This window comes from Drosophila rhopaloa, unplaced genomic scaffold (genome assembly GCF_018152115.1).
Source record: "Drosophila rhopaloa isolate 14029-0021.01 unplaced genomic scaffold, ASM1815211v1 contig_178, whole genome shotgun sequence".
NCBI classification, from domain to species: Eukaryota; Metazoa; Arthropoda; class Insecta; order Diptera; family Drosophilidae; genus Drosophila; species Drosophila rhopaloa.
Window position 1 is genome coordinate 1,031,062 of NW_025335059.1, and position 27,152 is coordinate 1,058,213.

At 41.6% G+C, this 27,152-nt stretch overlaps 3 protein-coding genes across 6 annotated transcripts; 2 read left to right on the forward strand and 1 right to left on the reverse strand.

Moving 5' to 3' along the window:
* The first annotated feature begins 18 nt into the window (after positions 1-18).
* LOC108051548 (cytoplasmic polyadenylation element-binding protein 1) lies at positions 19-17,399 on the forward strand. Of its 3 annotated transcripts, XM_017133681.2 has the most exons (10): positions 19-426; positions 1,348-1,840; positions 11,048-11,240; positions 12,268-12,734; positions 13,497-13,633; positions 13,720-13,948; positions 14,355-15,058; positions 15,121-15,301; positions 15,369-15,754; positions 15,841-17,399. In XM_017133681.2, exons 2-10 carry the CDS (start codon positions 1,823-1,825, stop codon positions 16,202-16,204), a joined length of 2,679 nt encoding a protein of 892 aa, XP_016989170.1. In that variant the 5' UTR covers positions 19-426; positions 1,348-1,822; the 3' UTR covers positions 16,205-17,399. The 3 variants fall into 3 exon arrangements, with proteins under 3 accessions (XP_016989170.1, XP_016989169.1, XP_016989171.2); XM_017133680.2 differs by lacking the exons at positions 19-426; positions 1,348-1,840; positions 11,048-11,240 and adding an exon at positions 11,547-12,124; XM_017133682.2 differs by lacking the exons at positions 19-426; positions 1,348-1,840; positions 11,048-11,240; ... (1 more) ...; positions 13,497-13,633; positions 13,720-13,948 and adding an exon at positions 14,145-14,259.
* A 4,011-nt stretch (positions 17,400-21,410) lies between these two features.
* Positions 21,411-23,810, reverse strand: LOC108051549 (peroxisomal membrane protein 11C). Its single transcript, XM_017133683.2, has 4 exons — positions 23,633-23,810; positions 21,948-22,312; positions 21,835-21,894; positions 21,411-21,770 (listed from the first exon to the last, which is right to left on the reverse strand). Exons 1-4 carry the CDS (start codon positions 23,699-23,701, stop codon positions 21,563-21,565), a joined length of 702 nt encoding a protein of 233 aa, XP_016989172.1. The 5' UTR covers positions 23,702-23,810; the 3' UTR covers positions 21,411-21,562.
* A 515-nt stretch (positions 23,811-24,325) lies between these two features.
* On the forward strand, positions 24,326-27,126 carry LOC108051550 (TAF5-like RNA polymerase II p300/CBP-associated factor-associated factor 65 kDa subunit 5L). 2 transcript variants are annotated; one of them, XM_017133685.2, is made up of 6 exons: positions 24,326-24,574; positions 24,645-25,391; positions 25,446-25,939; positions 26,001-26,301; positions 26,365-26,711; positions 26,778-27,126. In XM_017133685.2, exons 1-6 carry the CDS (start codon positions 24,413-24,415, stop codon positions 26,902-26,904), a joined length of 2,178 nt encoding a protein of 725 aa, XP_016989174.1. In that variant the 5' UTR covers positions 24,326-24,412; the 3' UTR covers positions 26,905-27,126. The 2 variants fall into 2 exon arrangements, with proteins under 2 accessions (XP_016989174.1, XP_016989173.1); XM_017133684.2 differs by having other exon boundaries at positions 24,645-25,939.
* The last annotated feature ends 26 nt before the right edge of the window (positions 27,127-27,152 follow it).

Here is a 27,152-nt window from a genome sequence, read left to right on the forward strand (position 1 = left end):
CCCACAATATCAAAAAAATCCCGACAAAAATCTGAGAATAAAATATCACGGGATGATATTTAGTTTCTTGTATTAATTTGTGTTGCCCCGGCAAAGTTCGCAGAAAATTAAAGCTAACGTTTTAGCCAAATTAAAACGCCGCCCCATTCAGCAATCGAAATATTTAACAATCAAAATAGTTTAATAGTAAAAAAAATGCATCAGTGACTGGGAAGTTTCGGCGAAATAGCAGAGGAAGGAAGAGAGACGGCAAACGTTAAAGGGCGTGCAAGGCAAAAGTAACTGTTCCTTTGACGGCGTGTGTGCGAGTGTGTGTAAAAATGTGCTTGGCGGACGACAAAAGAAACGGGAAGCGATTGCGGGTGTGGAATTAAAATTAAATTCACACGAATTTATGCGCGAGGCGCGTGTTTTTGCGAATCCTTGGTATGTATTGGTATTTGCCGGCACAACAAATTGTTGACTGGAAAAATCAGGCAATGTGTAGAATAGTTCCTAGAAAAGCAGGGCAGCGGCTCATTTGACGTTCTCTCATTCTCACCGTGCGCATTTTACAACTTTACAACTACACACTACTAGTATATCCTGTTGGTTCCTACTTTTTTTGCTATTGCCTTTGGCTCACGTCATCTCCTCAAAAACAACAAAAAAAAATCGCCTCCTCAACTACACAAGAAAAAAAAGAAACTCGATATGCGCAGGTCATATTATTTTGATTTGTTATTATTGTTTGATTGGTGTGAATTATATATTTTCTCTCCTAAAATGGCATAATAACAGAAGTTCAGGCAATATTATAATTTCAAGCTACATTTTTAGAAATGTTCAGTTCCAAAAATTATAAGTAAATTACTGAAACTGATCATCAATTAAAACAATTTTCTTTCCGTGCACGCATTTATTCTTACTACCCATTATTCTACGCACAGAGAGAGAGAAGGAGAGAGTGGAGAGAGAGAGCGAGACAGGGCTTGGCTCCATCTCCATTTTACAACTCCAACTTCGCTGCCGCTGCTCATTTCATGCTGATTTATGGCTCTAATAATAGGTTCGCTCAACACACAGCTTCCGAAAGGATTACCACCCAAAAGGATAATGCATAGTTTGTGTTATTGGCGACCATAAAAGGGGACTTTTAAAGTAAACGACCCAGGATTACAGTTAATTACAGTTAGCCGGGTCCAGCGAGCAAGTGGGATAGAGAGAAAGAGAGGGATACGCCTTGATCGATTTACGGCATTTAACGCTCAAGTGCGTACGCGTGTGTTTTCTTTAAACTCCAGTGATTTGGAAACTACAAAGAGTTGGTAGTACCTAATTATTAATTGAAGCTTATGATATTTTCAGGCCTTTAGAAATTTACATCGTTGACGAGGCGGAATAATGAATCGATGACTATTTGCTGCTGATACGGCCACATCTGCCAGCTGTCTTGGTTGTCCCCCCTATCACTCACACACTCGCGTTATCCTGTGGAGCCCAAAGAACAATAACAACAAAAACCAGACTCCTTGCCCGAGGCTTAGCTTGTCAGTCTAACTCCAACCACAGCCAACTCGAACTCCAACTCAAACCGCAGACAACTGCAACCAAAAAAGACTGCGCAGGAGAGAGAGAGAAAGAGAGTGCGCGAAAGGACTCTCCACCGGCTGTGGAAGAGGAAAAGAGAAGAAAAGGACGAGAGGCGGAAGTGGTGACATCTGTTTTGCCGCTTTGTCAGTGTGCGGATGCTCCTGCCAAAGGCGAACGAACACGAACGAGCACGAACGAGCAAGGAGCACAACGTGAACAAGTGTGGAAATTGGAATTTTTATTCAAAACAATGCCCCTGCTGCAACAGGTATGTAAATAATAATAAAACCCATTCGCACTCCAGAGCGGTAATTGAAACGCTCACGTACGACTGGAGTCGCAGAGAGAGAGATAGGGAGAGAGGGAGAGAGCGTCATCAGCTGGTTTTTAACTTACCTACCCAATTGGGATTCGTGAGTGCCTGGCCCGGGATGATCCTAATAAGATTAGAGCCCAACTTTACGCCTTAATTCTGGGAGTTTACCACCTAACCACCTACCTCCCCCTCCCTTCCGCCCACGTCTGTTGCACATTATGAGTAGTTAAATTCGATTAAACTTGCGGCGTTTTGTGCGCCAGACTCTGCTGCGCCTCCTCTTCGTCCTTGCTGCTGCCGGTTGTGCGTTTAATTGTACTCTTTGTTGCGCAAAATAGTTGCGTGATTTAATTTTGCTCGCCTTTATATGTTTTTTAATTCACTTAAATGAGATAATTCGATTAGGACACTCCGAGGGACAAAAAAGCGCTGGTCGCAGAGCGTTGAGAAAAACAGGGAGCTTTGGCGAATCAGGACGAACAGCGTAAAGTGGTTGCACTGTTTTAGAAAGGCTACACGGCTAATGCTTTGTATCTCTTGAAAACATATTGGTTAACAAGGTTCAAACCTTTTAAAATTAAATATTATGTTTATATTATTTTATTTTATTTTGTTGTATTAAGTAGGTACCACTGAAGGTGTGAAATCTGTCTTATAAAAATATATCAGAACTAAAAGAGTAAAATAGATAAATTTAAATGTTAATACTCCTTTAGAATGCATATTTGTAATAAGTTTCAGAGAGATTTGAACGCTGTAAATTTTGTTTTTAAGTTCAGATTTCTATTTATAATACTCTTAGCAATCAGAACATCTTATTAAGACAATTATTAGACGGAATTTCGCCCTCTACATTCCAAATGATTAATTGTCCCGTCATGAAGTTTTTTTATTCCCAGCAAAATTAATTATGCTGCCTGACAATCCACTTCACATCAAATCAATACACATCAAAATTATGTCAGATGCGGCAATTGCCCTTCACCTCCACATGCGAATTATAATCATTACAATATCCTTTATGCTGATACGCACATGCTAACCAACCCGACCATTCAGCCCATGTCCCGACCCCAGACTTGATTTAAGCGATCCAAAAGCGACTGTCAATATGTGTGACAGGTTTTTTAAGACGCTTTCCCCCGACGGAGCACTTGGTCCCATTGTTGGCTGCGTCTTCGCCACCCGTTTGTATCCTTGCCACGTCTTTCGCCTTCGCAAAAAGTTGCTCATTGTCGACTGTGACAGGAGACCCGGACCCGTCTATTGCTCATCATTCAGGCATTTGACGACAAACGACGCACAGGGGTTGAGGAAAAGCCGCCTTGACTACGTCAATGGATTGGGGATGGCTTTCAAGGAGGCGGAGATGGAGGTGGTGTGTCCTGTGCTGCATCCGTGGCCCGAGTTGGCTGACAATGGAGCTGAGCATTTGTTACAATGTTTACACAAATATTTAAGGATAATCCGACGATTTCAAAGGGGTTATTATGCAATTTTTCTTCTCATTTTATTGTGGTTGCCAGCAGCGCCAGCAAAATGGTAGAAAAAAAGATCAAAATAGACCCATCTGAATAACTAAATGCAAAATGTCAATTTCGTCGTGTAAGCAGAGTATATCCCCCTTGGTGTATTGCTGTACATTCATATTTATTTGCTGGTAATGTCTAAAATGCGTCTACTTCATGCCAACGTGGCGTGTACTTAATGTCCTTCCCCCTTTCATATTATTTATATTTTTTGCATTCATTTCCATTGCGCCATTGCCCGCTGTTTAAAATGCCTATAAATAATGTGGGGGGTCACAACGGAAAATTTGTCGGTCATAAGAAATGCTGTACATTTTATTTGCCATTTTAAGCTGTGGGATGTGTGATGTCCTTCTCTGCATACGAGCATATTCACATTCATATCCTGCTGTGACATCGTTTCGTAGAGCATTTTCTTTATTGTCCTTCGCTCAGCGTCCGTAGAAGATGATAGTCCAAGTGGAGTTCAGTGCAGGTCATTCCATCAATTGCTCCGGGGAGTTGTTAAAAGGATGTTTTTTCCTAAGACAGCAGAGGTTCCTTTGTAGCCAGCTGTCTGGATCGATTTCTGCCTGAATTTATATTTAAATAAGTAGATCTAAATATATTTTGGGCATAATTCGAATGATATAATAGCTTTTCGAAAAAATGAGTGATTGAAACTGAATCGGATGATTTTCTGGTGATTCAAACAGATATTGTTCTTGAAAATATAAAAGATAAAACTGAACATTATAAAAAGCGAAGATACTTTGGTTGATTTGGCAAACAATACGATACGGAACCAAAATTCATAATGCTTTTCAATTTATAAACTACCTGTTGCACGAATCAAAATCCCATAAACAATATGCTTAATTGCGTAATTAAGCGTATACTTGGCCACTCTCCCTAAACGATGGTCTGCAAATGGCAGTTATTAGCCAGCTCAAGTTTGATTTCCATCGGGCAAATCATTGGCATTATTCAAACCCGAACTCGAGTGAATGGAGGGGGGTAAATGATTCCGAGCAAATCATTGTGCTGAGCGGCATTAACAGTTGGTTATGTATACTTAAGTATATGCCTTGGGCTAGCTTGGGATGTCCAGGCTGCTATGGCCACTCCCTCTTCCGCTACTCTTGCTCCTACTCCTGCTCATTGTCAGACTATTGGAATGTCTCGACATTTCGCGCAAATGCCAAAAGTACAAGGCGGCCGAGGCGTTCTCCAACAATGCGGTGGCAGCAGCCCCAGGGCACATCATTAAAATGTCGATACCAAGCAAATCACACGCCCGCCGCCAGCGAGAAGGATAACAACCAAGAAAATATCAACCCGGGTGCGTTTGTTGCACTGCGGTGGTTGTGTGGAGTGAGTATTGGTTGGTATTAGGGCGTAGCCCAGTGCAATATGAGCCTCTGGCATTTAACAAAAATGAGAAGAAAAAAGTGCGGAATATGGCAGAAAAATGAAAAAATAAAATGGAAAACTGAAAAAACAGAAAAAGAGTGCAAAATTCAATTGAATTTACTTCGCCAGACGTTGCACACACTACTGGGCTCAACTAGCATTTAATGCATTGGCAGTGCGGCATGCGTGGTTGTGGTGCACTCCTGCCCCAACACCACCACCACCACCTCCACCACCATCCTTTTGTGACCCCTGAACTCCGCCTGTGATGCCCACCATTATTGTGGTTGAGCGGATGACGAAAGGTGGCCGAGAGGGTATCAGGCCTTTTGGCCAATGTGGATGAGAATGAGGGTCGTGGGAGGAAGGCTGGTAGTGCGGCGGCATATACACAATGCTGTTGCGTTATCATTAAAAGCGAACAAAAATGCGGCAAAAGAAAATAGAAGCAAACAGCAATGAGCAACAGCAACATCAGCCAGTGCAAAAACAACAATAAAAAGCAAACCACAAAAGGCTAGTACCACCCAGTTGGAGTCGCCTCTTGTTTTCTATACCCTTGCAAAGGTTCCCTTCAACTCGGTGAATATTTATAAAATCCTCATGATAAAGTAGTTATTTTTCTTATAAAATGCAGGTTACAACCTCTGTCGTCAAAACTTGTCATTATTTTGAGTTAAACATCATGCTTGCCTTTCAGTTGATATAATAAATAATGAATATAATAAATTATCTGTAATACAACTTCTCTTTATGTACAGTAGTTTCCAAAAGTTTTTGAATACATAAATATGTTATTAGGAGTGTAGAGTATTTAACATTCGACTTGATGAAGTTTGCATAAAATACTTTTATTGAGGTACTTTGCATAAAATTCAAGCCAGGCCTAGTTTCGGAGAATTATGGGTAGCACCACTGACACGACCTTCTAAAATCTCAACGCCGTTTTAAATTAAGAGATTATATGTAATCTTTAGATAAGCAAAGATAAATAGGTGTTGGAAATCAGTGCATAAATTGTGTTAGTTTTATAAAAAAGTATTACTTTCTGTTTAGTGTAGCATACTTATAAGGGCAAGTTGGGAACATGTAAAAAATTGTGAGAGGATGTTTTTAATCATCTGTTAACAATGCATTTGTTGTATTCTAATTAATTATTTCTTAATATTTTCGAAAAGAAGTAACAGAAATTCGAGCTTATTTTTTGCAGTCCTGAAACTTTGTTGTGTTTCTGTTTTTAAGTAGGCCCGGAAAAGTTATGCCTTTTCGCCTGGTGGGCTGCCTAAAAAATGTGCAGCATGCACCTCCCGTTAGTGGGTGTTCGTATCACTAAAAGCGGCACCACCATTTGGCAAAAGGATGAGGAGCACCGCCAACCAGCACCACCAGAAACAGATCCGTAGATCCAGCGGCAGATAATGCAGTGCGGAAAAAGCGCGTGTTTTATTTCCACTTAGCACTCATACAAACGTGCATGTATTGAATGCCTGTTGACGGCTGCTTGGCCCCACCCACCATAACCCCCTGGAGCCAACCCCTCGCCAACGCCCACCATCCGCAGCCGCCCGAGAGAAACAATAACAACGGCAACAAAGCGTCGAGAATCGGAAATGTTGCCGTTGAAACTGAAATGTCGCTACGCTTCTCTCGTTTGTTTGCCGAAAGGATGAGGAGCAGGAGGTGGGGCTGGCTACGCCCATGTAAAGGCTGCTGCTGTCAGTGACTTGCCTGAATTACGATATTGTTATTATTAAATGGATGGGCTGCATGCGAAAGGAAGCTGCAACTGCGACTGACTCCGCTGAATAGAAGATGAGAGAAGGAGGTGGCCCTGGTGGTGATGGAGGTGGAAGTCCTACCGACCGGGAAGACGTCTGCATGCGCTTTGATAGTTGAGTTTTGATCCAGAAAGGCATTTAATGTCTTGTTTTCATATTGCACAAAACAGAGGATACAAAAACAAGCAAGCAGCACTCGCAAGAAGGCATGCAGTTATGTAAATATGAAGGCGACACATCGCGTAGTCAAAGCTGATGAAATGGCACTCCATCCTCGACATGCTCAAAACTCAATTTAATTTGCCCAGGCATTGGCATTTAATGAAATGCACAGCACAACACAACACAAACAAGGCAGCAGCAGCAGCTGCTTTCGAAGGAAGGGGTAGGAGGATCAGGATGCAGGATGCAGGATACGTAGGCGCAGCAATTACGTGCCACTGCATCGGAATTGGAACCCAACCCAGACACTGCTTGCTGTCCTGCAGGCATTTGCATCTTATCGAATCCCCCTGCGCCACCCACGACTTCTCATGCGGCCCGAGGAAAAAGTTCGAAGTCGAAGGAGTCTCGACTCCGGTGAATAGTTTTTAGTTTACAAACATTAAACGCTTTCGTTCTATGCCATCAGCGCATTCTAAGGGAATCTACTTGGTTAAACTTTTACTACAGGCACTTAAACATATTCACCGGTGGATGCTGACCAGTAGAAAAGTCCAGTTTACCTAATTTGCTTAAGCCTTTGAGATACAGACTCCACCATGTGCTCAGAATAAAACTAATTGAGTTTTAAGCGATTAATTCCTCACCTATACTATAATTTAACCTTAACAAAAAGAAACAGTAAATTATTATATTTTTTTGTCTTCCATAAATATGTTATAATATTTCTAAAAAGTTAATAACAGTTACAGTTTTCAATTCTTGGAATTTTATAACCAATCCAGCAATAAAACAATCAAACATGTAACATAACTTCATAATTTGCCAATATTTTGTTGGCAAATAAAAACATTGTCGTAAATTGAGTTGCATTTACTTGATTTCCCCTTTGGCGCACACAAATCGAATTCACCCCACCCCTTAATTTATAGATCAGAACTCCATAAATTGTGCATCCCGAATCCGCTGAAAGGATGGGGTTGGCTTTCAGGGGATTTAAACACTCGCCACGTAATATGCAAACACTCTATTACCGCTGGCAAATTCAAATGCATTCGGCCATAACTCTTATCCTTTATGGACTCGCCAACATCCTCTTTGCCGCTCCGCCCCCTTTGTGATTCCGTTTTCGCCCACAAGTTGGCAACATGTAATCGGCCATAAAAAATTACAACTGTGCATTAACCTCTGGCTGCGGTCACTGGGAACTGGAAAAGGGCAGTGGGCAGAGGGAAATCGAAACGAAACGAATCGAATCGAATGAAGTGGCCCTCGGGGAGGAAAAGGGGAGGAGAGGAATGGCGACGACAAGGACAACATCGTTATTGAACGCTTATCACTACATGCCATCAAATTTTAATGCCGAAAACCCTTTTGGGCCAGAGGACCAGAGTCATTGGGAAAGAAGGAAAAACAGGAGCAGGACATCTAATAAGTGTTGTAAGCGATGCAAACATAATAATTTGTATGACTTCTGAAAGCAGAAACTTGTAATTTTACACAGACTCTGGCCCCGGAAACGATTTTCATCCCCTTTCCCCCAGCATGCTACATCGTGTGTGAGTGTATCCGCTAAAATGCAGGCCAGGCCCAGGACGAAATCCCAGACCCGAAATCAGCCCAGGCAAATCGCTTGCCAAAAATGAAATGCAAGAAAAGCCAAAGAAAATGGACAACGAGAGCTGGCAAAAGAAGGAGAAGGAACACAAGAGCCAAGTCAAATGGACATAGGATAAATAACTACTGAGTTATGGGTGGAACGGCTCCTTGGCCCCTTGGCTGACATCTTCGGATCGGACGCAGAGAGATGCCGAATATCTCCATGTAGCCATCAGCTGGCAGGAGTGGATGTGGATGTGGAGGAAAGTGAACTCGGGCAAAGCCACGCCATTGAATCAAATTTTGCAAATTCTCGGCGACAAAAGACAAGCAGCAGGAGAAGAAGCTGAAACTGAAACAGGAGCATCGATATAGGGGGGTGTCCTGAAATTGAAGGAGATCGCAAGAGGTGGGGCATGTGGAATAGAGCAGTCAAAAGACCAGGGTGCTATCTATGCGTCAACGGGTGGTTAAGATTTTTTGTCGTATTCAATTTCGTTGTTTATGGGCTTTTTTCCGGGACGAGAGAGTAGTGGATGGCCGGGTATCGTTGCTTGATTGAGCTGTTCCAATTGGAAAACGAGAATTTGGCACTTAAATACGTGTCGCTTTTTGATTTCACTTTTACACAGCTCTTCCGCATTTATACAAATTGTTGCCTTCAGTTGGATTATAGCTTTAAGATTCTGTTAAAAATCAAAAAATTTAAAAATCCTCTTTCTGTCAAATTAATATTTCCTAATCAAGATATTCTCTAAAGACCACATTTTTTAGTTTTAACGTTGAATAACATTTTTTATTAGAAACATAGGTTTTTCGATCGTATTTCCATTTTTAACCACAAATGATGAAAAGAATCCTTGGAAAGAGCATCCCTGTTTTCCTTTAAAGGCAGTGGCCTTATATTCTCGTTAGTCTCTTTGACGCCTTTTCTATTTCCGCCAGCGAAAGCTTTTAGCGTCTTACTGGTGTTTTCAACGACGAATACGGGGGAGGATGCGGATGAGAATGCGGATGCGGACGCGGCCTCGGCATTACAAAATAGCTTGAAGACTATTTGTAATTTGCATTCATTGACGCCGTTTTTTATCGCCTGCCACAAGTTGTAACTATGTGTGGGTTGTGGGTGGGCGGTGTGACGTATGCAGGCTAAAAAGAAGTCTGAAATCCCCCACAAAAACACACATATAGGCCACAATGCCGCCCCTCAACGGAGCCGAGATGTCCGGTACATCCTTCCTCGCATCCCCCGCTCGCTTCGAGGATGTGTGATTGCCGTGCGTGTGCTCGGATGTTCGTACCATTTCCGACTTTGCACGTACCTTCATCAAGTTGTCATTCAATTTTTAAATCCATAGCAAGTTTTGTACTTAACATAGTTGTGACAACTTGACAAAGACTAAGGAAGCCGTCGACTGTCGCTCCGTTCCCGGCATTCAAAACTTACAGGCGGATGGAAGTTCTTTTCGTTCCCCCACACTTGTCAGTCTATTATGTGACGGTAGATCTTTAACTTGTGCCCTTAACCATTTACTGGATCCATTTGGGTCGGGAAAAGCGCATCATTTCCACTTGCTAAACAAGTGAACAAATGAGTTTTCTCAAGTTAATTAAAGTTTTTGTGCCTAGATCACATAAGACAATATTGTTCCGGTTAATCAGTGATAGCATTGGTACAAAAATCTCTAATCGGCTTTCATTCATTTATTCTGATAGTTGATACATTAGTTGACATCGATAAATATATAAATCTACATAGAAATTTTACAAAATCATCAAATCAGTCTACATCATTTATATTGATTTCAATGTTGTTAGTAATATGATAATTTTTGGGTGAACCATTTGATCCTTTTTAAATTCCACATTCATTTTGCTAACCGACTGAATACCAAAGAAAACCAAGGACTCGATGAGAATGACTCTGGCGAATCCTTTTTGGGTAACTGGAGCAACTCTTTGGCACCCACTCATCAGCTGACTATTGACCGTCGACCATCGACAATGACTTGTTGCCTTGGCTTTGGCATATTTCTCTTTATCCACATCCGAGTCCTCGTGATTCATCCCACACAGACACATTCCTTCACCCGTTTTCGCTCCCGATTGCTGTCACTCGTCTCGATTCGTTTGCTTTCGTTCCGTTTCGTGGGCTGCATTAATCCGGCGTAATGAGTTGTACGCCATTTTGCGCTAAATTGTTTGGTGAGTGCCTGATAACAATATTTGCACTAATTTGGCATTTTTAAGTGTGCTCCACTGACACTTGATGCGCTTTTAATTGCGCCCAGGCGCTCAAGAGTGCTTGAGAGGAGAGCGAGGGAGATTCAGAGAAAAGTGCGACAAGGGTCGGCTGCTGTGGGTGCTGGAAAATGGGGAAAAGTGGGTGGGGAAAACTCAGGGGAGGATGCGGTGAGATGGCATTGTCTCCTAGTGGCTGTCCTCGTGCGGTTGCCACGTTGTTGCCTCCACTCTTTGTGGCCTGGCATGTGGCAAGAAATGTGAAAGATAAACGATTCATTAGTTGCTGCCGTTGGGAGGCAGGCTGTGCTCCTTCCTCCACCTGACAACCGAAAACAGAAGGAGACAGAGAGACAATAAAAGTTTCGCCAACTGTCGCCTGTTTTTATTACGATTGCAGTTAAAATCTCTTCCTTGATGTCATCGCTCTACAAGGTCTTCTCTCTTTTTATTTCCAGTACGACACCCCTGATTGCACTGGTTCTGGTGGCAACATGCGAGCCCTAAGCGGAGGCTCCACCGCGGAGCTTTTGCAGAAACACTCGATCACTTCCTACCTGGAGCACCACCAGCAGCAGCAACAGCAGCATCAGCTGCAACACAATCTGCTGGACAGATGCAACGACGATGGATTAATATCCTTCATCAATGGTGAGCTTTGATTTTAAATAACGGCTTGAGTGGTTAGATCAAAGGTGACAATAGATGATATGAACGTATGATAATACTATAACAAGGAAATATATTCAAAGTTTTTGTTTTTAACCTCTAAATCAAAAGAGACTAATGAAGGTCTAATTAAAAATATAGTATGTTCTATAATAATAATTTAATACAAATAAAATGTACAAACAATTTATGATAATATCAAAAAAAAAAAGGTTTATCAAATACTATGGATTTAACTTTTACTTTGCTGTCAAAGTCGTTGGACGCAGGAATGTCAGAATCCCACAGAAAACATTTCAATAGTTTTTTACTTTTAGAAGTCGGCACACATAATTCGCATACACTGTCATTATTCTTATTAAGTTAATTTAATCAGACAAGTTACAAGTCGGACTGCCGAGGCGTGGTCCACTGTACAAATTTTCATTTACAATTCGATTTAAAATTGTCACTACTGCAACCAAGAAGCGGAAATTAAATTTTACAGTAGCACTCGAAATTTTAAATATAACAAGCTCCAAATTGTATACGTCTAATAAGTCGCTAAATCGCTGACACAGAGGCAGTCGAAGTTGAAGGCCAGGATTCCATCAGGATTAGCACACCTATGTTGAAAGTCGAGAAGCCATACACGAGAAAGTCGGCGATGGCGGTAGCGCAGGACTCGTTTGAATTTGGCAGCAGTAGCGATGTGAGCTCCACCAGCAGCAGCGACAGCAATTGCAGCAACACAAGCAACACAAGCAACGCAAGCGCCAAGGACCTTGGCAGGCTGACTGCTGGCGTCGGGACCCAGAACTTGGCCCAAGACGGCGATACCAACAGCAATGGCCAGAGCAACATGGACAACACAAACAGCAACTGCAGTACGCTTAATTTATTAGCAGTTTTGTCGAATATTTGCAAAGTGCTTGAGGGGCAATAGTTTTGATTTATCGAGGGCTGGGCAAACTTTACGATAATTGTTGACATTGTACTTACCCCACCATCTTTCTTTTTCTGCCTGCAGATCCAATCACACTGAACGATCTACTCGGCCTGTGCGGCTGTGGTGGGAATGGGGTGGTCGGTATTGGCCAGAGCCCCTCGACATCGTCCACGGCGTTGGTCGGAGAAGTAAGCGGAGGAGGTGGACGAGCTCTAGCTGGTGCAACAACGGGAACGGGAGTAGGAGGAGCAGGAGGATCGGGACCGGGACTGGGATCGGGCCAAGCAGGAGTTGTGGGACAAAGCAGCGCCACGGGCAACAGCCCGGCGGGCAACCCATCCGCCAGCTTCGGTAGCAACGGCAGCAGCAGCGACGTCAACAATCTGCTGCTCGCCAGTGCGGCAGCCGCTGCTGCTGCCGCTGCCGCCGCGGCTGCCGGCGATGGCGTTCAACTGTCCGCCAATGCGGCCGTCTACGCTCCACTGACGCCCAGCTCCACTCAGTCCTCGGCCTCGCCGGGCACCAAGTCCAGTTTTGACTACTTCCAGGTAAGGCCAAATTTCCATTTGGGGCAACTCCCGCCCGGTTGATGCCTGCCCTCGGGTTGTGACCTTCTACTTCTCTCTAACTGCACTCAATTTGCACTAAATTCTCGTAACTTTTTGCTTGTACTCGTATCTATCCCCTCTAAAAATCAACCCGTGTTTCTCGCACGTGGACTGAACCGTCTTATGATTTTCTAACTATTTCCCCACTGTCTCTGTCTCTGTGTGTCAATGGGTGGGTCGAAAAATGAGTAATTGATTTAATTAAAAAGACTGGAGTGTAAAGTGTTTTTGATGTCATGTTGCAAAATAAGATGTTGGCAATTCAATTATTTAATCAATATCCATTGTGCCTATTAAGTGGCATACATACAAATAGATAATACAGAAACTTAAATATGCATAATGTTGATGAACCTTTTGATGACCGATGAACAAATTAAAACAAAACACCTCTTTGGTTTAAAATTCGGTTAATATATCTACCTAGAATATTGAGATGTCTAAAATAAACAATTGAAACATATTTCACAAAGAATCGACCCACTCTGTGTTTTGTCAAATTTAAAATACCCTTGCAGTTATTTTGGATTCCTCCAATCCAATCGAAGCATACGAGAATTCTCTACTACTAAGTAAACTGTAAGGGTATTCGAACTTCGTTTCAGCGAAGTTATCTGTTGTCGTTACCGTTCCTTTCCTCATTTTAATTTATTTGTTTGTTTCCATTCTTTCTTTCTTTTTTGGGTGAATTGGCGAACTTAGTTTGAAAATGTTGCACAAAGTAACCCACTTAAGGCTTTCCAAAGAACAAACATCAGCTTCGATTGCTCTGCACCCTTATCGCCAAGTACGCCTACATCTATTTACAATCGCTCCTTTCACAGTTCACCTTTAGTCAGGTAATAACCAAAATATGATAATGTGCCACTCGCTTCATGTCCTATTTGAACACGGTGATTAATCGAGCTCCAATTGACCCTTGCAGCGACAGCAGCAACTCATCGAGCGGCAACGGCCTATCCTTGGACTCCATCAACATGCTCTACCACCAACAACAACAGCAGCCACAGCCACAGCCGGGTTACACTAACCTGTGTAACTCCACTGGCAGCGGATTAGGACTGAGTCTGGCAAACGCCTCCACGCGCTCCAACTCACCGGAAAGCCAAAACAGCGGCCAGTCGATAAACGAGCCCAACCTTTTGGATATGATTGTAAGTATCTGATATTGCCCTTAGAATGTAAAAATGACAAATAAGGTGGTGAATTATCGTAAAGTTTACATTACGTTTTACACTTGATTAACCATAATTATGGTCGCACAAAAAATAATATGAAAGTATCAAAATATTTTTAACTAAGTCACATTGCATAAAAGTTCAATAGTTTTTAGATTTTTCTATTATTTATAAAAAGTAGGCATAGTCGTAGGATTTTTTTCCCATCACATTTATACGAGCTAATTTTATTCTTCATCCAAATTTTTTGTAATTAATAGACACCAATGGCTAAAGTTTTTTGTAGGGTAAGATCATCTTGATTACCAGTAATTACCACCATTGTGTTTTTGCTAGATAAGTTGTCTTTATATAATAATGTTTGGGGCCCTTAATCTTCCAGAATCTTCTGTCTGTGAATTGCAACAAACTACCATCAATGCAGCAGCAGCAACAGCAACAGCATCACCATCAGCAGCAGCAGCAGCAACAGCAACACCAGCTCCAGCAGCAATACGCCTATCTGAACAGGAACTATGAACAGCAGATGGTCACTAACGGAGGTGGCCAACAGCACTGTTTCGAGCAGAACGGCGTGGGCGTGGGAGCTACCAGCGGAGGAAGCGAGAACTGTCTTAACCACTACACATTGGAAAACCTCGCCAACGTGGACATGGAGCTGGCCAAACTGCAGAATTTGCAGCGTATCAACACGCTGAAACTGCTGCAGACCCACACGCAGCAGATGCCGCTGATCAACCAGCTGCTCCAGAGTTATGCCGGCAGCACCATGGGCAGTGTCGCGGGAAGCAATCTCAATACCCTGATGAGCATGGGAGGATCCGCCAACGGCGGTGTGGGCATGCCAGAAATGACTGCAGGCGGTGGCGGCAGCGGAACTACCAACGATGGCCACCTAGACCGCGTGGCGAAGTTTTACAGGAGTTCGGCGGCCCTGTGCGATGCTACCTGCACTTGGAGTGGACAGCTGCCGCCACGCTCTCACCGCATGCTCAACTATTCTCCCAAGGTCTTCCTCGGCGGTATTCCCTGGGACATCAGTGAGCAGTCGCTCATCCATATCTTCAAGCCGTTTGGATCTATCAAGTGAGATTATATAAAGCGGTCTTATCCTGTTCCTGACTAATTTCAATTTCTGACTTCGACAGAGTGGAGTGGCCCGGCAAGGAGCAGCAGGCTGCACAGCCCAAGGGCTATGTGTACATCATATTCGAATCTGACAAACAGGTTAGGGCCTTGCTGTCGGCTTGTGTGCTTCATGTAGATGACTCTCAGAGCGGGAGCAACTATTTCTTTAAAATCTCTTCGCGTCGCATCAAGTCCAAGGATGTGAGTAGGGATTAATCTTTCAAAAAGCAGCTGATAAATTTGTTCCTATTACTTTTTTACTCATAAGGTCGAGGTTATTCCGTGGATAATAGCCGACTCCAACTTTGTGCGCTCTAGCTCCCAGAAACTAGACCCAACAAAGACTGTATTTGTGGGAGCTCTGCACGGAAAACTGACTGCTGAGGGCTTAGGAAAAATCATGGATGATCTTTTCGACGGCGTGCTTTACGCCGGTATCGATACGGACAAGTACAAGTACCCAATCGGATCGGGTCGTGTAACCTTTAGCAACTTTCGATCCTACATGAAAGCTGTGTCGGCCGCCTTTATTGAAATTCGGACCACAAAGTTCACCAAGAAGGTGCAGGTGGATCCTTACCTGGAGGACGCCTTGTGCTCAATATGCGGAGTGCAACACGGTCCATACTACTGCCGAGAGTTGTCATGCTTCCGGTGAGTTAATAGCGTAAAATTATTACCAAATTAGAATACATTTAATATTTTTAATTGACGACTTGTGAATATTTTTATCATTACAGATACTTTTGCCGCAGCTGCTGGCAGTGGCAGCACAGCTGCGACATTGTCAAGAATCACAAGCCATTGACGCGCAACTCGAAGTCGCAGAGCTTAGTTGGTATCGGACCATCCTCGTCGACCGTTTCGATGGCCTCGTCCCGTCACAGCATTAACGGCGACAACAAAATGGGGCACACCCAGCAACATCAGCAGCAGAAACACCATCAGCCCCAACAACAGTCACAGGCCCACAACCTCAACATGATGGGCAACTCAGGAGCGACCAATGCCGCTGCCACATCGATGTACAACTTTCAGCAGCATCAGCAGCGTCAACACCAAAAGCATCAGCAGCAATTGCAACATCAGTATCAGGCTATCTAGACTGCTACGTCTTTTATCCGCACCGTTTTAACGGATATTTCCGCACTTACTATGTGCGGAATTTTGGACTTTTAAGCAACGTAGAAAAAACGGCGCATATGTTTTCGCAGACAGTTTTCTTGGAGCCGATGGAGACCCGGGCTCATCATCGTCATTATCATTGTGAACACAATTTTATTAATGTGTATATTAGATCGGCTTACACATTGAATTTCCTTTAAGGTAATTAGTGTTAGTCGACTCTGCCATACCGAACACCCTCGGATCAAAACAAAAGACCCCCACATTCATATTTTTTGATAATCATGCTTACATATCAGCATTTGGAGCTGGCATTCGAATGTTAAACGAATGATACATGAAATAAGCTATTTCATTTACCCACACCTCTCATCAACATACTACTCAAGTTACTTTTTGGCTAAGAAAGCTGTTAATAATTTCTAATTTGTACATGTCTAATTTTAAGCGTACGAAACCGCGCGGTAAACGGTGAGGAACTGGAAGAGTCTCGACCAATTTTTCCGCGTAGAGGTTAGGATTACCATTTTTGTTATGTTTTGCGCTATTACTGAGGAATTTTAAGTGGTTTCTTTTTAAATAGCCAAGAACCCAGACACGAGTTAATATATGATTTGGATTGTCCGTTAAGCGTTTATCAGGGAATTTCAATTTTTAAGAAGACATTTTAAAAATTGTAAATTCGTTTAACTCATTTCCCCCCTTTTTGTTACTCATTGAATTGTTACAAACCTGAGTTATATATATTGTTTAGTTTTTGTTTTGGATTAGTTTTAAGCATTATCATTGTTGAACATTAGCGCGATGCCTGATTGATTGTTGAACTTTTTTTAAGGATTTATCTTTCTTTAGCTTTTTTGGCTGTTCCAGTTTTAGAGCTTTCGGGCAATAAGTTTATAATTTATGTCTACCATTATTTTTCATGTATTTTGAGAAAGGATCTCGCTAGCGCTTATTTATCTAGAATACACACATGTATGTATCAACACAACATTACATATTGTACATTACAAGGCTTTATTTAATTTAAAACTTACTCATTTTGTACTCCTAACACGAATAGGGAAGATAGACTAAAAGTACACCTTAAAACCAAATTGATCACGAAAACAAAATCATAACACACTCACACGTATTCACCAACCAAACAAATATATACAAAATCGCTTTTGAATTCGCCTTGGTTTCATTTGGCAACTCTTAATCCAAGCTTAACCCAACTTAATACTAACCTGCGCTTCCCATGCTGATTGTTACTCTTAAGATGCAAACAAAGTTAAAAAACTTAGTCTTATATCAAAAGTTAAATTCAAACGAATTTAGGCATAAAAACAATCAAATTACTTTACCAAGCAACTGAAATACTCCAAAAACCAAAAGCAACCAATGTAATCGAGTAGTTCAGACTTTACGAAACTAACGCGGCAGGTGTTGTGTCATTTTAACGCATTACTCTTAGGCATTAATTGTTTTTAGCATTATGTCGGACATCACACACTCTCACACGCATTACGATGAACCTACAGGGATTTTATGGTAGTCTTCGAAAGGAAAAAAAATATGAAACCAAGTAATTATAACAATAATTGAAGGGAGGAATGTTAGTAGAAGGCTAAAAAGCTGCTGACTAGTTGAATTTGTTTAGTTTTTAATATAGATTTTCGAGGATAAGCAATTTTTAATTAACGAATACGATAACTGTGGAGAGATTGCGGGTCTAGGGTAAACAAGGATGCCTCTTAGTGTAACGGTTTCTGTTGTAGCGCCTACCTAGCTTAGTTTTCTTTGGCCAGGACCAGATTGTTCTCGGGGGAAATTCTGGTCACACGCTGGCCGGTGTATATGTAGCAATAAACCCAAGGCCCACAAATGCTGGACTAGTGCATTGTTACTAACCATTTACGAATACCTAGCTATACTCATACATAATGCCTTCGATTAGGAGAGAGGAGAACCCAAGCAAATCACCCACATAAATCGCTTTAATGCCAACCACAAATCAAAAAGCTTATTGACTACTTTTAATACAATTAAAGTATTGTATATTCCACATCCTTTGCCTACCAAGCCAAATCAGCCTGGAATTTGGTATAAATCATAGTTTGTAAATGGACATCAGGCTCGCGGAGCATAAGAGATGAAAACCAAAAACACCATAACCCCATATATTGCTCAATGAATCGGAATACGAGTGGGGTATTATCAAAAAAACATATATATTTTAAAGGCAAAGTTATGGATGAAGGGCGAAATATCTTAACCTAAGCTAGACAAACTGTACAGACAGATAAAATGGTGCTTTAGCTGAATTATTAGTAATCGTAAGACTTACCTATATAGGAAAACAGAAATGCTCCAACTGCAACAGCAAGAAAAGACCTTATTTCACCTCACTCATTGGACGAATCAAAGATCGTATCTTTTTAAATTAATTTTATAGCCTTAATAATTATTAGGTGGGTGAGGAGGCAGAACCATTATTTTATTGATCAAACCAGCAAAATGTTTAAAATCTATTGGAAACAAAAGGTGTTTTTAGCTCGCAAAATCAAGCTCACATTTCACATACACATACAATAAAATACCCACACTAGCACACAAATATACACGCGTACATATTCGTAAACAATTTTAAATAACTATGAAATTTACCATATTTTTATTAATTAAACGAACAAATGAAGAAATGCCCAGGCAGGGTGACTTTTAAATGGAACTTTTTAAGGCTTTTTCGGCAAGAATCAATTGGCGACTCAATCTCGATCGTATGTTACACCGTTTTACTTTAACGTTTTTAACGCTTTTACAAGCTTAAGAACCAAACAGAACGTGAATTTTAAATTAACACATATGTGTAAAACCAACAGTTTTAAACTTTTCCACACTGGCTTTTCAATTTAATTAAAATAACATTTTTATTTTCTATCGAAATTATATAAAACTAAAAAGCAAGTTAAGGAGATTAAACAAATGTATCACAAATTAAATCCAATATGTGAAGAAACACACAAAATAATGTTTAAACGAAATGTAAAGGAACCAAAATCGAACGCTTCCCACGCAAAACCGATAATATTAAATTTTAGCAAAGTAAAAACAGAAAAAAACTTAAGAAAATATGCAAAGCGTAAATAGGCAACAATACAACATAATTAACAATCCAAAATACATATATTTAAAAAAATTAACATATTTTACTGACGCAAGTCATCTGATTATCTATACGTCTACTTTTAAGTCATTCTACACTATACAGAGTAATTATTTTTAAACTCAGCTAAGGTGCAAAACAATGAGGAAGTTCTATCGAAGAAATATCTTTACTTATGCCGATATCTCTACCACGCATTAACTAACCTATACTGTACTCTAAACTAACTCCATACTACTCGTATTCGAAACCCTATAACAGATATTTTTACTATCGTATTACTGATTGTACTGTCAACTGTATTCAAAGACACAAGCGAACATGTGAGACACTTTTTGGGGGAACATTAGCAAGAACTTTGCAAATTGAATTTTAAACCAACAATATTTGCTCGGCAAATGTGTTAAAGTTAAGCGTAAGCCTAGCGATAAGTATAAGAATGCAATAAGAACGGTTTTTAAAAAGACTATTATACAACCTATATATATACACCAAGGAATATATAATAATAATTCAGAACGGAATACTAAGCTTTTAATGCAATAATCAAATACCACATATACTATATACATACACTAACATATACATATATTTTAATAATTACATGCGGGGCAACCAAAGGCGGATCTTCTGAATCCCTTACTGAGTTAGGTGCCCCGAATTCGTATACTGTTATAGCAGAGAAGGAGATAAAGGATGTTTAGAAGAATATTTAGGAGCGGGCGTCACGCTTCCCTTCATGGAGAGGGAGTAGATGGCAGCCCAACTAATTGATTTTCCCACCTTATATAGGAATATAAACAAAAATTACTGCAGTGCCATTTTAAATAGCTTCCGATAAGAATAAATATATACACATAAAAATATATACATAATACAAGACATAAATTGGTACATAAATACCTAGAACAGTTGGTCTTTAGTTTTTAGAGGTCCATAAACAGGCCTATGATATAATTTTTTGTAAGATAACTGTAGTCGATTTTAAACGCATATACAGTTTTCTTATAAAAAAAGATTAGGTCCTAAATTGGAGGTCCGCCTTTAAACTCCTGACCCTGTTCATGCAATATAAATAAATAAAAATATAGATATATACCTATTTATGTACTAATAATTATTATATATTGTTATGAGCAAAAGTTCAAATTGCATTATGGTTATAACAAACACGGATAAACACTCACACAACAACAAAAGCAAATGGAACAAAGTTGAACATATTTTGAGTGCATGAAAATTTTTTGGGAACTTTTTGAGGCTTTTTTTTGCAAATGAAGGAGACACTTTGATCGAATGCGTAATGAAAATGAAGGAAAGGATATTCAAAATAATATGAAAAACAAAAATAAAGCATATAACTCCTGTAGCTAGGTATATTATCAAAAATTAACAAATCCCAAAAAATATCTATATCAAAATACCGAGAATTTTAATGAAACCCGTTACATAAACAGCAAATATAAGGGCTATTAAAAACGATAAACAACTTCATTCATACTTCGTACATCTAAAGAGCTTAACGATGGAAGCAGTCAAGCACAGCAAACTAAAAAAAAAGATAATAACTAATAACTGTTAATATTTACGCGCTTGCTGCAGAAACAAGCAAATAAATTATGTACAATGGAAATATATTTACTAACAAATGTTATTTTTAACCAAAAACCCAAGCGCCTGATCAGGTCCCTCATGTAATCTATAAATCCAACTATTTAAACTGAAACCAAGCATTACAAGTATAATATCAGACATATGAGTATTTTAAATATGCCTAAGAAATATTGTATACAATGACTGCTAAACCGACAAATCGTTCGCGTGAACAACAAATAATATGAATAACTCTGGTAATGAACCCTCGGCAGAGGGCTGACAATATATATGGTAGCGGGAGCCTGTACATTAAGTTAAACATTTTGCTGGCTATGAAGGGCAAAAACAAAGCATATACTGAACTACATGTATCGGAATCTAACAGAACACAATAAAAGAAGTAACAGATAATAAAGGACACACAGACCAAACAACCATCCATGTTTTATCATTATTCAGCGTGTATTTTGTGTTTCTTTGAAGGACTTACTGGCTAAACACATGCGAGTGCCGTACAAAAACTGTTATCGACTAGCTTAAAATTCTGATCAACAAATACGAGTGCAACGATTGCAAACACGGCGGCGCAACTACTTGTTCAGTCTTCTCTTTGCAAAGATCTGGTAGATGCCTAAACCGGCGGACAGGGTCCCAATAGCCCCCACCTGAAAAGTGGACAGTTTGCCGCCCCACAAATATCCCTTGGGTAGCGTGCTAACTGCGTGTACAAAGTCGAGGGAGATGCGGGCAATGGACACCATCTCCAGGCGGTGCTTTGTAATGGTTTTGACGTCCAGGCTGTGAATTCAGATGGTTTGTTAGTCGGAGCTTTAAGGGGAATGTACCTCGGGTGGTTACTCACTCGTTTATATTGGTGGTGCGGTTAAGTTTGTCCTGGTTTAGTGAAAAATTTCGCATTGTCCTGAAATTGAATGTAAGTATTGGGAATATTTGCTGGTTTTCTGGTTGTCTTACCTCATGAGGTTCAGGTACACAGACAGAACCCAGAATATGGAGTTCACATTGTCCCAGCTGTCGGCATTCTTGACATCCACAATCTTGTGCTCGGCCAGCCAGCATACTTTTTCGATGGGATAATAAAGCAGGTCCACGATGTTGGCTGTCACACCCAGTACAGCCATTATGCGATCGGGCTCATTTTCACCCAAGCCATACTCCAAAGCATACTGGATCATGGGAATGTCGTCGATAAGGCGCAGGGTGGCTCTCGCACCTGAGATCTTCGAGCTTGCAGTGGCGTAACGCTTAGCCAGATCCGGATTCCGCTTGGCATGGTATCCAGCCACCAGTTTGGCACTGTAGCACAGTGCCTTCATCACCTGAGCAAAGGGAAAAATCAGTTATTTAAATTCATATTTACTCAGTGCAATATTTTTACAAGTTCTGCGCATTAAGTTGAGCCAAGTGTTTATTTGATCACGAGAGCTTGCACCTCTGTTTACCTTTTTACCTGACCCCAATCGCCACTCAGCCCTGCAATTTGTGGAATTGCTTGGTTGTCACAAACAGATAAAATACTATCAGTGATAAAAAGAACACAGCGAATGCCACAATCATCTCGTTTAACGGCTGGCAGGAGAGTGCTCCTGGTGGTTCCGCTGCCAGGATGGGTTTGGGGTGCTTCCATTGTTTTACCATTAATAGTCCAATTTGTTTGATTTGCCATCAATGAATTAGTAATGCGATGAGCACGCAAACTCATTTTGGGTACCGAAAGTTTAGTTGCACAAATTTCATTATCAAACTTTAACAAATTTATTTATATCGACAAAGGTTTTTTAGTGGTCCTGTCTCATTTTAATGACAATTAAAATATATGTTTTATGACATTAAAAAACAAAAAATATTTTTTTTGATTAATAAATAAGATGAATAATAAAATATGGGTAATAAAATAAAATAAATAATAAAATAGTATTAAAAAATTGGTAAGATATTGCTATCTGATTTGATCGGCTTATAATGTACGCTGTACATACAAGAAAAATATTTTCAGATTGTCATTTAGACTAGGCAACATTTAATAAAGAGGACGATAAGGTCGGAAAATACTATATTAAGACAATATTTTGAATAAATATTAACTTCTCTGAATGTCTAACGTCACAGTTCAATATTAAGAGCCCACGCAAGGGTGTAAAACCCCTCCTTAAATGGAAGTAAAATGAGTGTTTCCAAATGGATTGCGTGTTTCCAGATGGGTATACCAAACAAACCTTTCGTTCAAAACGTATTATCCGCTTTATCTGGCATCGGGTTAAGGGTTTGCCGGCTATAGTATTAAGCATTATCTTGACTCGATTGCCGCCAAACCGCGACTGATAAGCGAAAACCAAAGTAATTCATTGCGAATGCGAAAGAAGTAAGGCAAGGTCCAAACGGCCGAGACTTCCTCGTCCAAGACCCCCAGTCCAATGCCAACTTCAATATGCGACAACACCGCGCAAACCTGTTGGTTCGCTTTCAATTTCGATCGAGCCCCTCAATGGACCAGTCCGAAACAACTCGTCAATATGCCACGATGCATTTTTTAATTTTAGCATATTTGGAAAAACACTCGGCGAAGAACGTAAACAAACAGGTGTGCGGGAAATTAATTGAAAATTTAATTGAAAGTTGGGGGTGTATTTTTATGTTACCTTATCTCGACCGCCATAGGAGTCGATAATATCACAGAACTCGTTAACAAACTTTGTTGTACTGCCCATAATTTCTCGCTTTAAACAGGTACCGTTTTATATCAGGCTAAAACTTGAACTGAAACACGGCAGCAAAACACAAGAAATTGTCAATAGCGGGCGGGGAAACAACAATAAGCAGCTGAAGTCCATCAGTGTTGCCAACTGCTGATCAAGGTAGCTAAATCATTATGCTATAAAAAAGCTATGGTAAATGTTGACTAAACAAATCATTAGGTATACTTTACATCTAGATTTTTTATAAAAGCAATTAATGCTTGTACGACTAGCATTATAAATAATATGTAACGCTTAAGTCTTAACTTTTAATTTATGTGATATATATATAGTATTAGCATATCGTGGGACACTAGTTTCTTAGTCTTATTTAGGAAAATGTCAAAAATAATTTTAGCAGTGCTTACCTTCTTGATAAAGATTACTGAACTAATTTTATTTAACCTCTTAAATTTGTAAAATAATTTGCATTATTATACCATTATTAAATTTACCAAAAAGCAACAAAACTCCTGTTGACCCCTTTTCTTAGCTAGATTAATAACCACGCTGCCTGCACTGGAGAAAACAAATGAACAGCTGTTGCAGCCGCTTAAAAACGATTAGTATCGATAGGCACCCAGGCCCACCGGCGCTGCCCAGCACTGTAGTCGGACGCTGCAGCTATCGGACGCACTGCAGGACAGGATCAGGATACGGAGACGGCGAGAATAACACGCTACCATGAGCTTGCCCAGCAGCCACGCCCACGCAGCGTCGCCCGTCTACAGCAACAGCAATAGCAACAATAACAGCAAGTCGAGTGCGGGCAACAAAAAGACCTCCTCGAAAAACGATTTGCTGCGCTGCGCCGTTGGACTTGTGTTGAAGCAGAAAAACTACGTGGTGAGTGAAGGTTCTTCACATATTCTAGTCCTCAGTGTTTTCTAATCTTTAAATCCACTTAATCCCCCAGAGCAACGAAAGATTTCGCCGCTCGGACTTCCTACTGCTGCAGAATAAACAGCAATTCGCGGTAAACAAAATGCTGGACACGGATTTGCATGGCGGGAATAGCTTCACCTACTCCAATGTCCAAGTGATCAACAGCAATCAGCACACGGTTGACCAGCAGTTTGGTCGCTTCTCGCAATTTGTTGAGGCCCAGGCGGAACCGCTGCGTCTCGAGATGAAGCGCTTCTATGGACCCATGTTGTGCCACTTCTATCTGGATATGCTTAAGGCTCGCGAACCGAGGGGTGCTGTGGAACTGCTGCGTAAATATGCCCATTTAGTGGCCCCCGTGGATCTGTACGATGCACCACCGCCCACCAAGATCAACGGCTGCTCCACCGCCGCCACAGACTCCACCTTTCACATACGCTTCGCCCGAGAAGCCCAAGACACTGGGGACACTGAACTGGACTACTTTATGCGAATGGTGCAAACACTGAGCGGTTATACACGGCTGGAGGCAGCCGAGACGGACGACACAGTGGCCCACTTTCGCTCCTCGAAGTACGAACTTCACACCACGGCACAGGTGGTGGAAAGGATATGCACCTATCTCCAGCGGCGTGGTCATGTTTTGATTATGAACCTGCTTTACACATGGCTTCATGTACACATCGTGGAGAACGAGCAGCGCGCCTTCAGTGAGGATCACCTACTTGGTTTGACGGACGACCTGGAGGGTGAGGAAACGGAGGAGGAGGTGGTTACCAAACCAACAGTATCTAACCGTGGAGACATTAGGCCCGGCAAGTCCTTGACCGAAAAGTCCAACAGAAAACGACCCGCGGAAGAGCCAAACATCAAGCTGGAAAACGACATAAAGCAGGAAATCGATGCGGATGAATCTGCGGAGCCTAGCAAATCCCAGCTAAATATAGACGCCTGCTTGGACACCCTCAAGTCAGCCACAGAACAGATACTCAAAGCCCAGGTCGAGCTGCCGCGATTTATCAGGATCAGCGAGCGCTCCCGGGGTCTCACCTCCGCCCACATGGATCCCAGTGAGTGCCATCTTTTAGCCGGGTTCGACAACTCTGCCGTGCAGCTGTGGCAGCTGAACCAAAACAGCTGCCGCGGCAGGAGCTTCTACAGACGCTATCCTCAGTCACAGTGTCCTTGGGAGCTGAACAACTGCGTGGAAGAGGAAGAGGAGATGGATAAGGATGAGGAAGACACCAGCGAAAATGTCAAGTGCTCTGAGGAAGAGCGAAGAGAACGCAGCAGAGCCCGTCACGGCAAATATGCTGACAACTCCTAGTAAGTGAATTGCTATATTTTAAAATAGAATTCAAATTATTAGCGTATCCTTTTTTCTCAGTAACGAATTCGGCGGTCTACAGCTAAGAGGCCACACGAGAGGCGTCACTGACGTGCGCTTCTCAGCCCACTACCCGCTCATGTACAGTGTGTCCAAGGACTCCACCATGCGGTGCTGGCGAGCGCACAACCTCCACTGCGCCGCCATATACAGAAGTCACAACTACCCGATCTGGTGCCTTGACGAAAGTCCAGTGGGCCAGTACGTGGTCACGGGCTCAAAGGATCTGAGTGCACGCCTCTGGTCGCTGGAGAAGGAACATGCCCTAATCATTTATGCTGGACATACACAAGACGTTGAGGTGGGTTAAGAAGTAGGAAAAGAGCAGTTTATTTCAAATTAATTAATAATTTGTATTCCTCAGTGCGTTTCCTTTCACCCGAATGGCAACTACATAGCCACCGGCTCGGCGGATCACTCAGTACGCCTCTGGTGTGCGACCAGCGGGAAACTGATGCGCGTGTTTGCGGACTGCCGCCAGGCGGTGACCCAGCTGGCCTTCAGTCCGGACGGAAAAATGTTGGCCGCCGCCGGTGAGGAGACCAAGGTGCGCATCTTTGACCTGGCCGCCGGAGCCCAGCTGGCTGAGCTCAAGGATCACTCGGCGAGCATTAGTTCTCTCTCCTGGAGCACGCACGATCAGCATCTGGCCACTGCCTGCACTGATGGCACCTTGCGACTGTGGGACATCAAAAAACTATCGCCCATGGGGTAAGCTACTTAAAGAATAAAACGCAGGATTTTTAGTTAATAATGTGTATTGCTTTTATCCCACAGCGACAACAGTGCTAGTGGCTCCTCCTCGGCTACAACGAATCGTGTACTAACTCTCAATAGTTCCTCCCAACGTTTGGTTGATGTTTTTTACGGGCGCAGCAAGACGCTTTACTGTATCGGCACCTGAATTAAACTGCGGATCGAATGAATTTTCACTTTCTGATGGTTTATGTTTGAAAATAATTTATTTGTAATAAGTCTGTATAATATTACTGTTACTATCGTGTGAAACAACTCGTTTTCTTGTCTTTACTTTTCCCTATACATATTATTAATCCCATCTCTCTAACAATCCGTGATGTCTTCTAACAAGAGTCTGCTCTTTGATAGCTTCGTGGTTTTGTTTCCATTAGCTTACTAATGGAATAAAACGAT

Excerpts from the sequence above, each read along its gene's own strand:
- LOC108051550 (XM_017133684.2), top strand. The coding sequence starts at position 24,413 with ATGAGCTTGCCCAGCAGCCACGCCCACGCAGCGTCGCCCGTCTACAGC. Across the intron at positions 25,940-26,000 it reads AAATATGCTGACAACTCCTA|TAACGAATTCGGCGGTCTAC; the intron begins GTAAGTGAATTG and ends CTTTTTTCTCAG. Across the intron at positions 26,302-26,364 it reads GACATACACAAGACGTTGAG|TGCGTTTCCTTTCACCCGAA; the intron begins GTGGGTTAAGAA and ends TGTATTCCTCAG.
- LOC108051548 (XM_017133680.2), top strand. The coding sequence starts at position 11,866 with ATGTTGAAAGTCGAGAAGCCATACACGAGAAAGTCGGCGATGGCGGTA. Across the intron at positions 12,125-12,267 it reads CAACACAAACAGCAACTGCA|ATCCAATCACACTGAACGAT; the intron begins GTACGCTTAATT and ends TTCTGCCTGCAG. Across the intron at positions 15,059-15,120 it reads AAGCCGTTTGGATCTATCAA|AGTGGAGTGGCCCGGCAAGG; the intron begins GTGAGATTATAT and ends TGACTTCGACAG.
- LOC108051549 (XM_017133683.2), bottom strand. The coding sequence starts at position 23,701 with ATGGGCAGTACAACAAAGTTTGTTAACGAGTTCTGTGATATTATCGAC. Across the intron at positions 21,895-21,947 it reads GTGTACCTGAACCTCATGAG|GACAATGCGAAATTTTTCAC; the intron begins GTAAGACAACCA and ends ATTCAATTTCAG. Across the intron at positions 21,771-21,834 it reads CGCACCACCAATATAAACGA|CCTGGACGTCAAAACCATTA; the intron begins GTGAGTAACCAC and ends CTGAATTCACAG.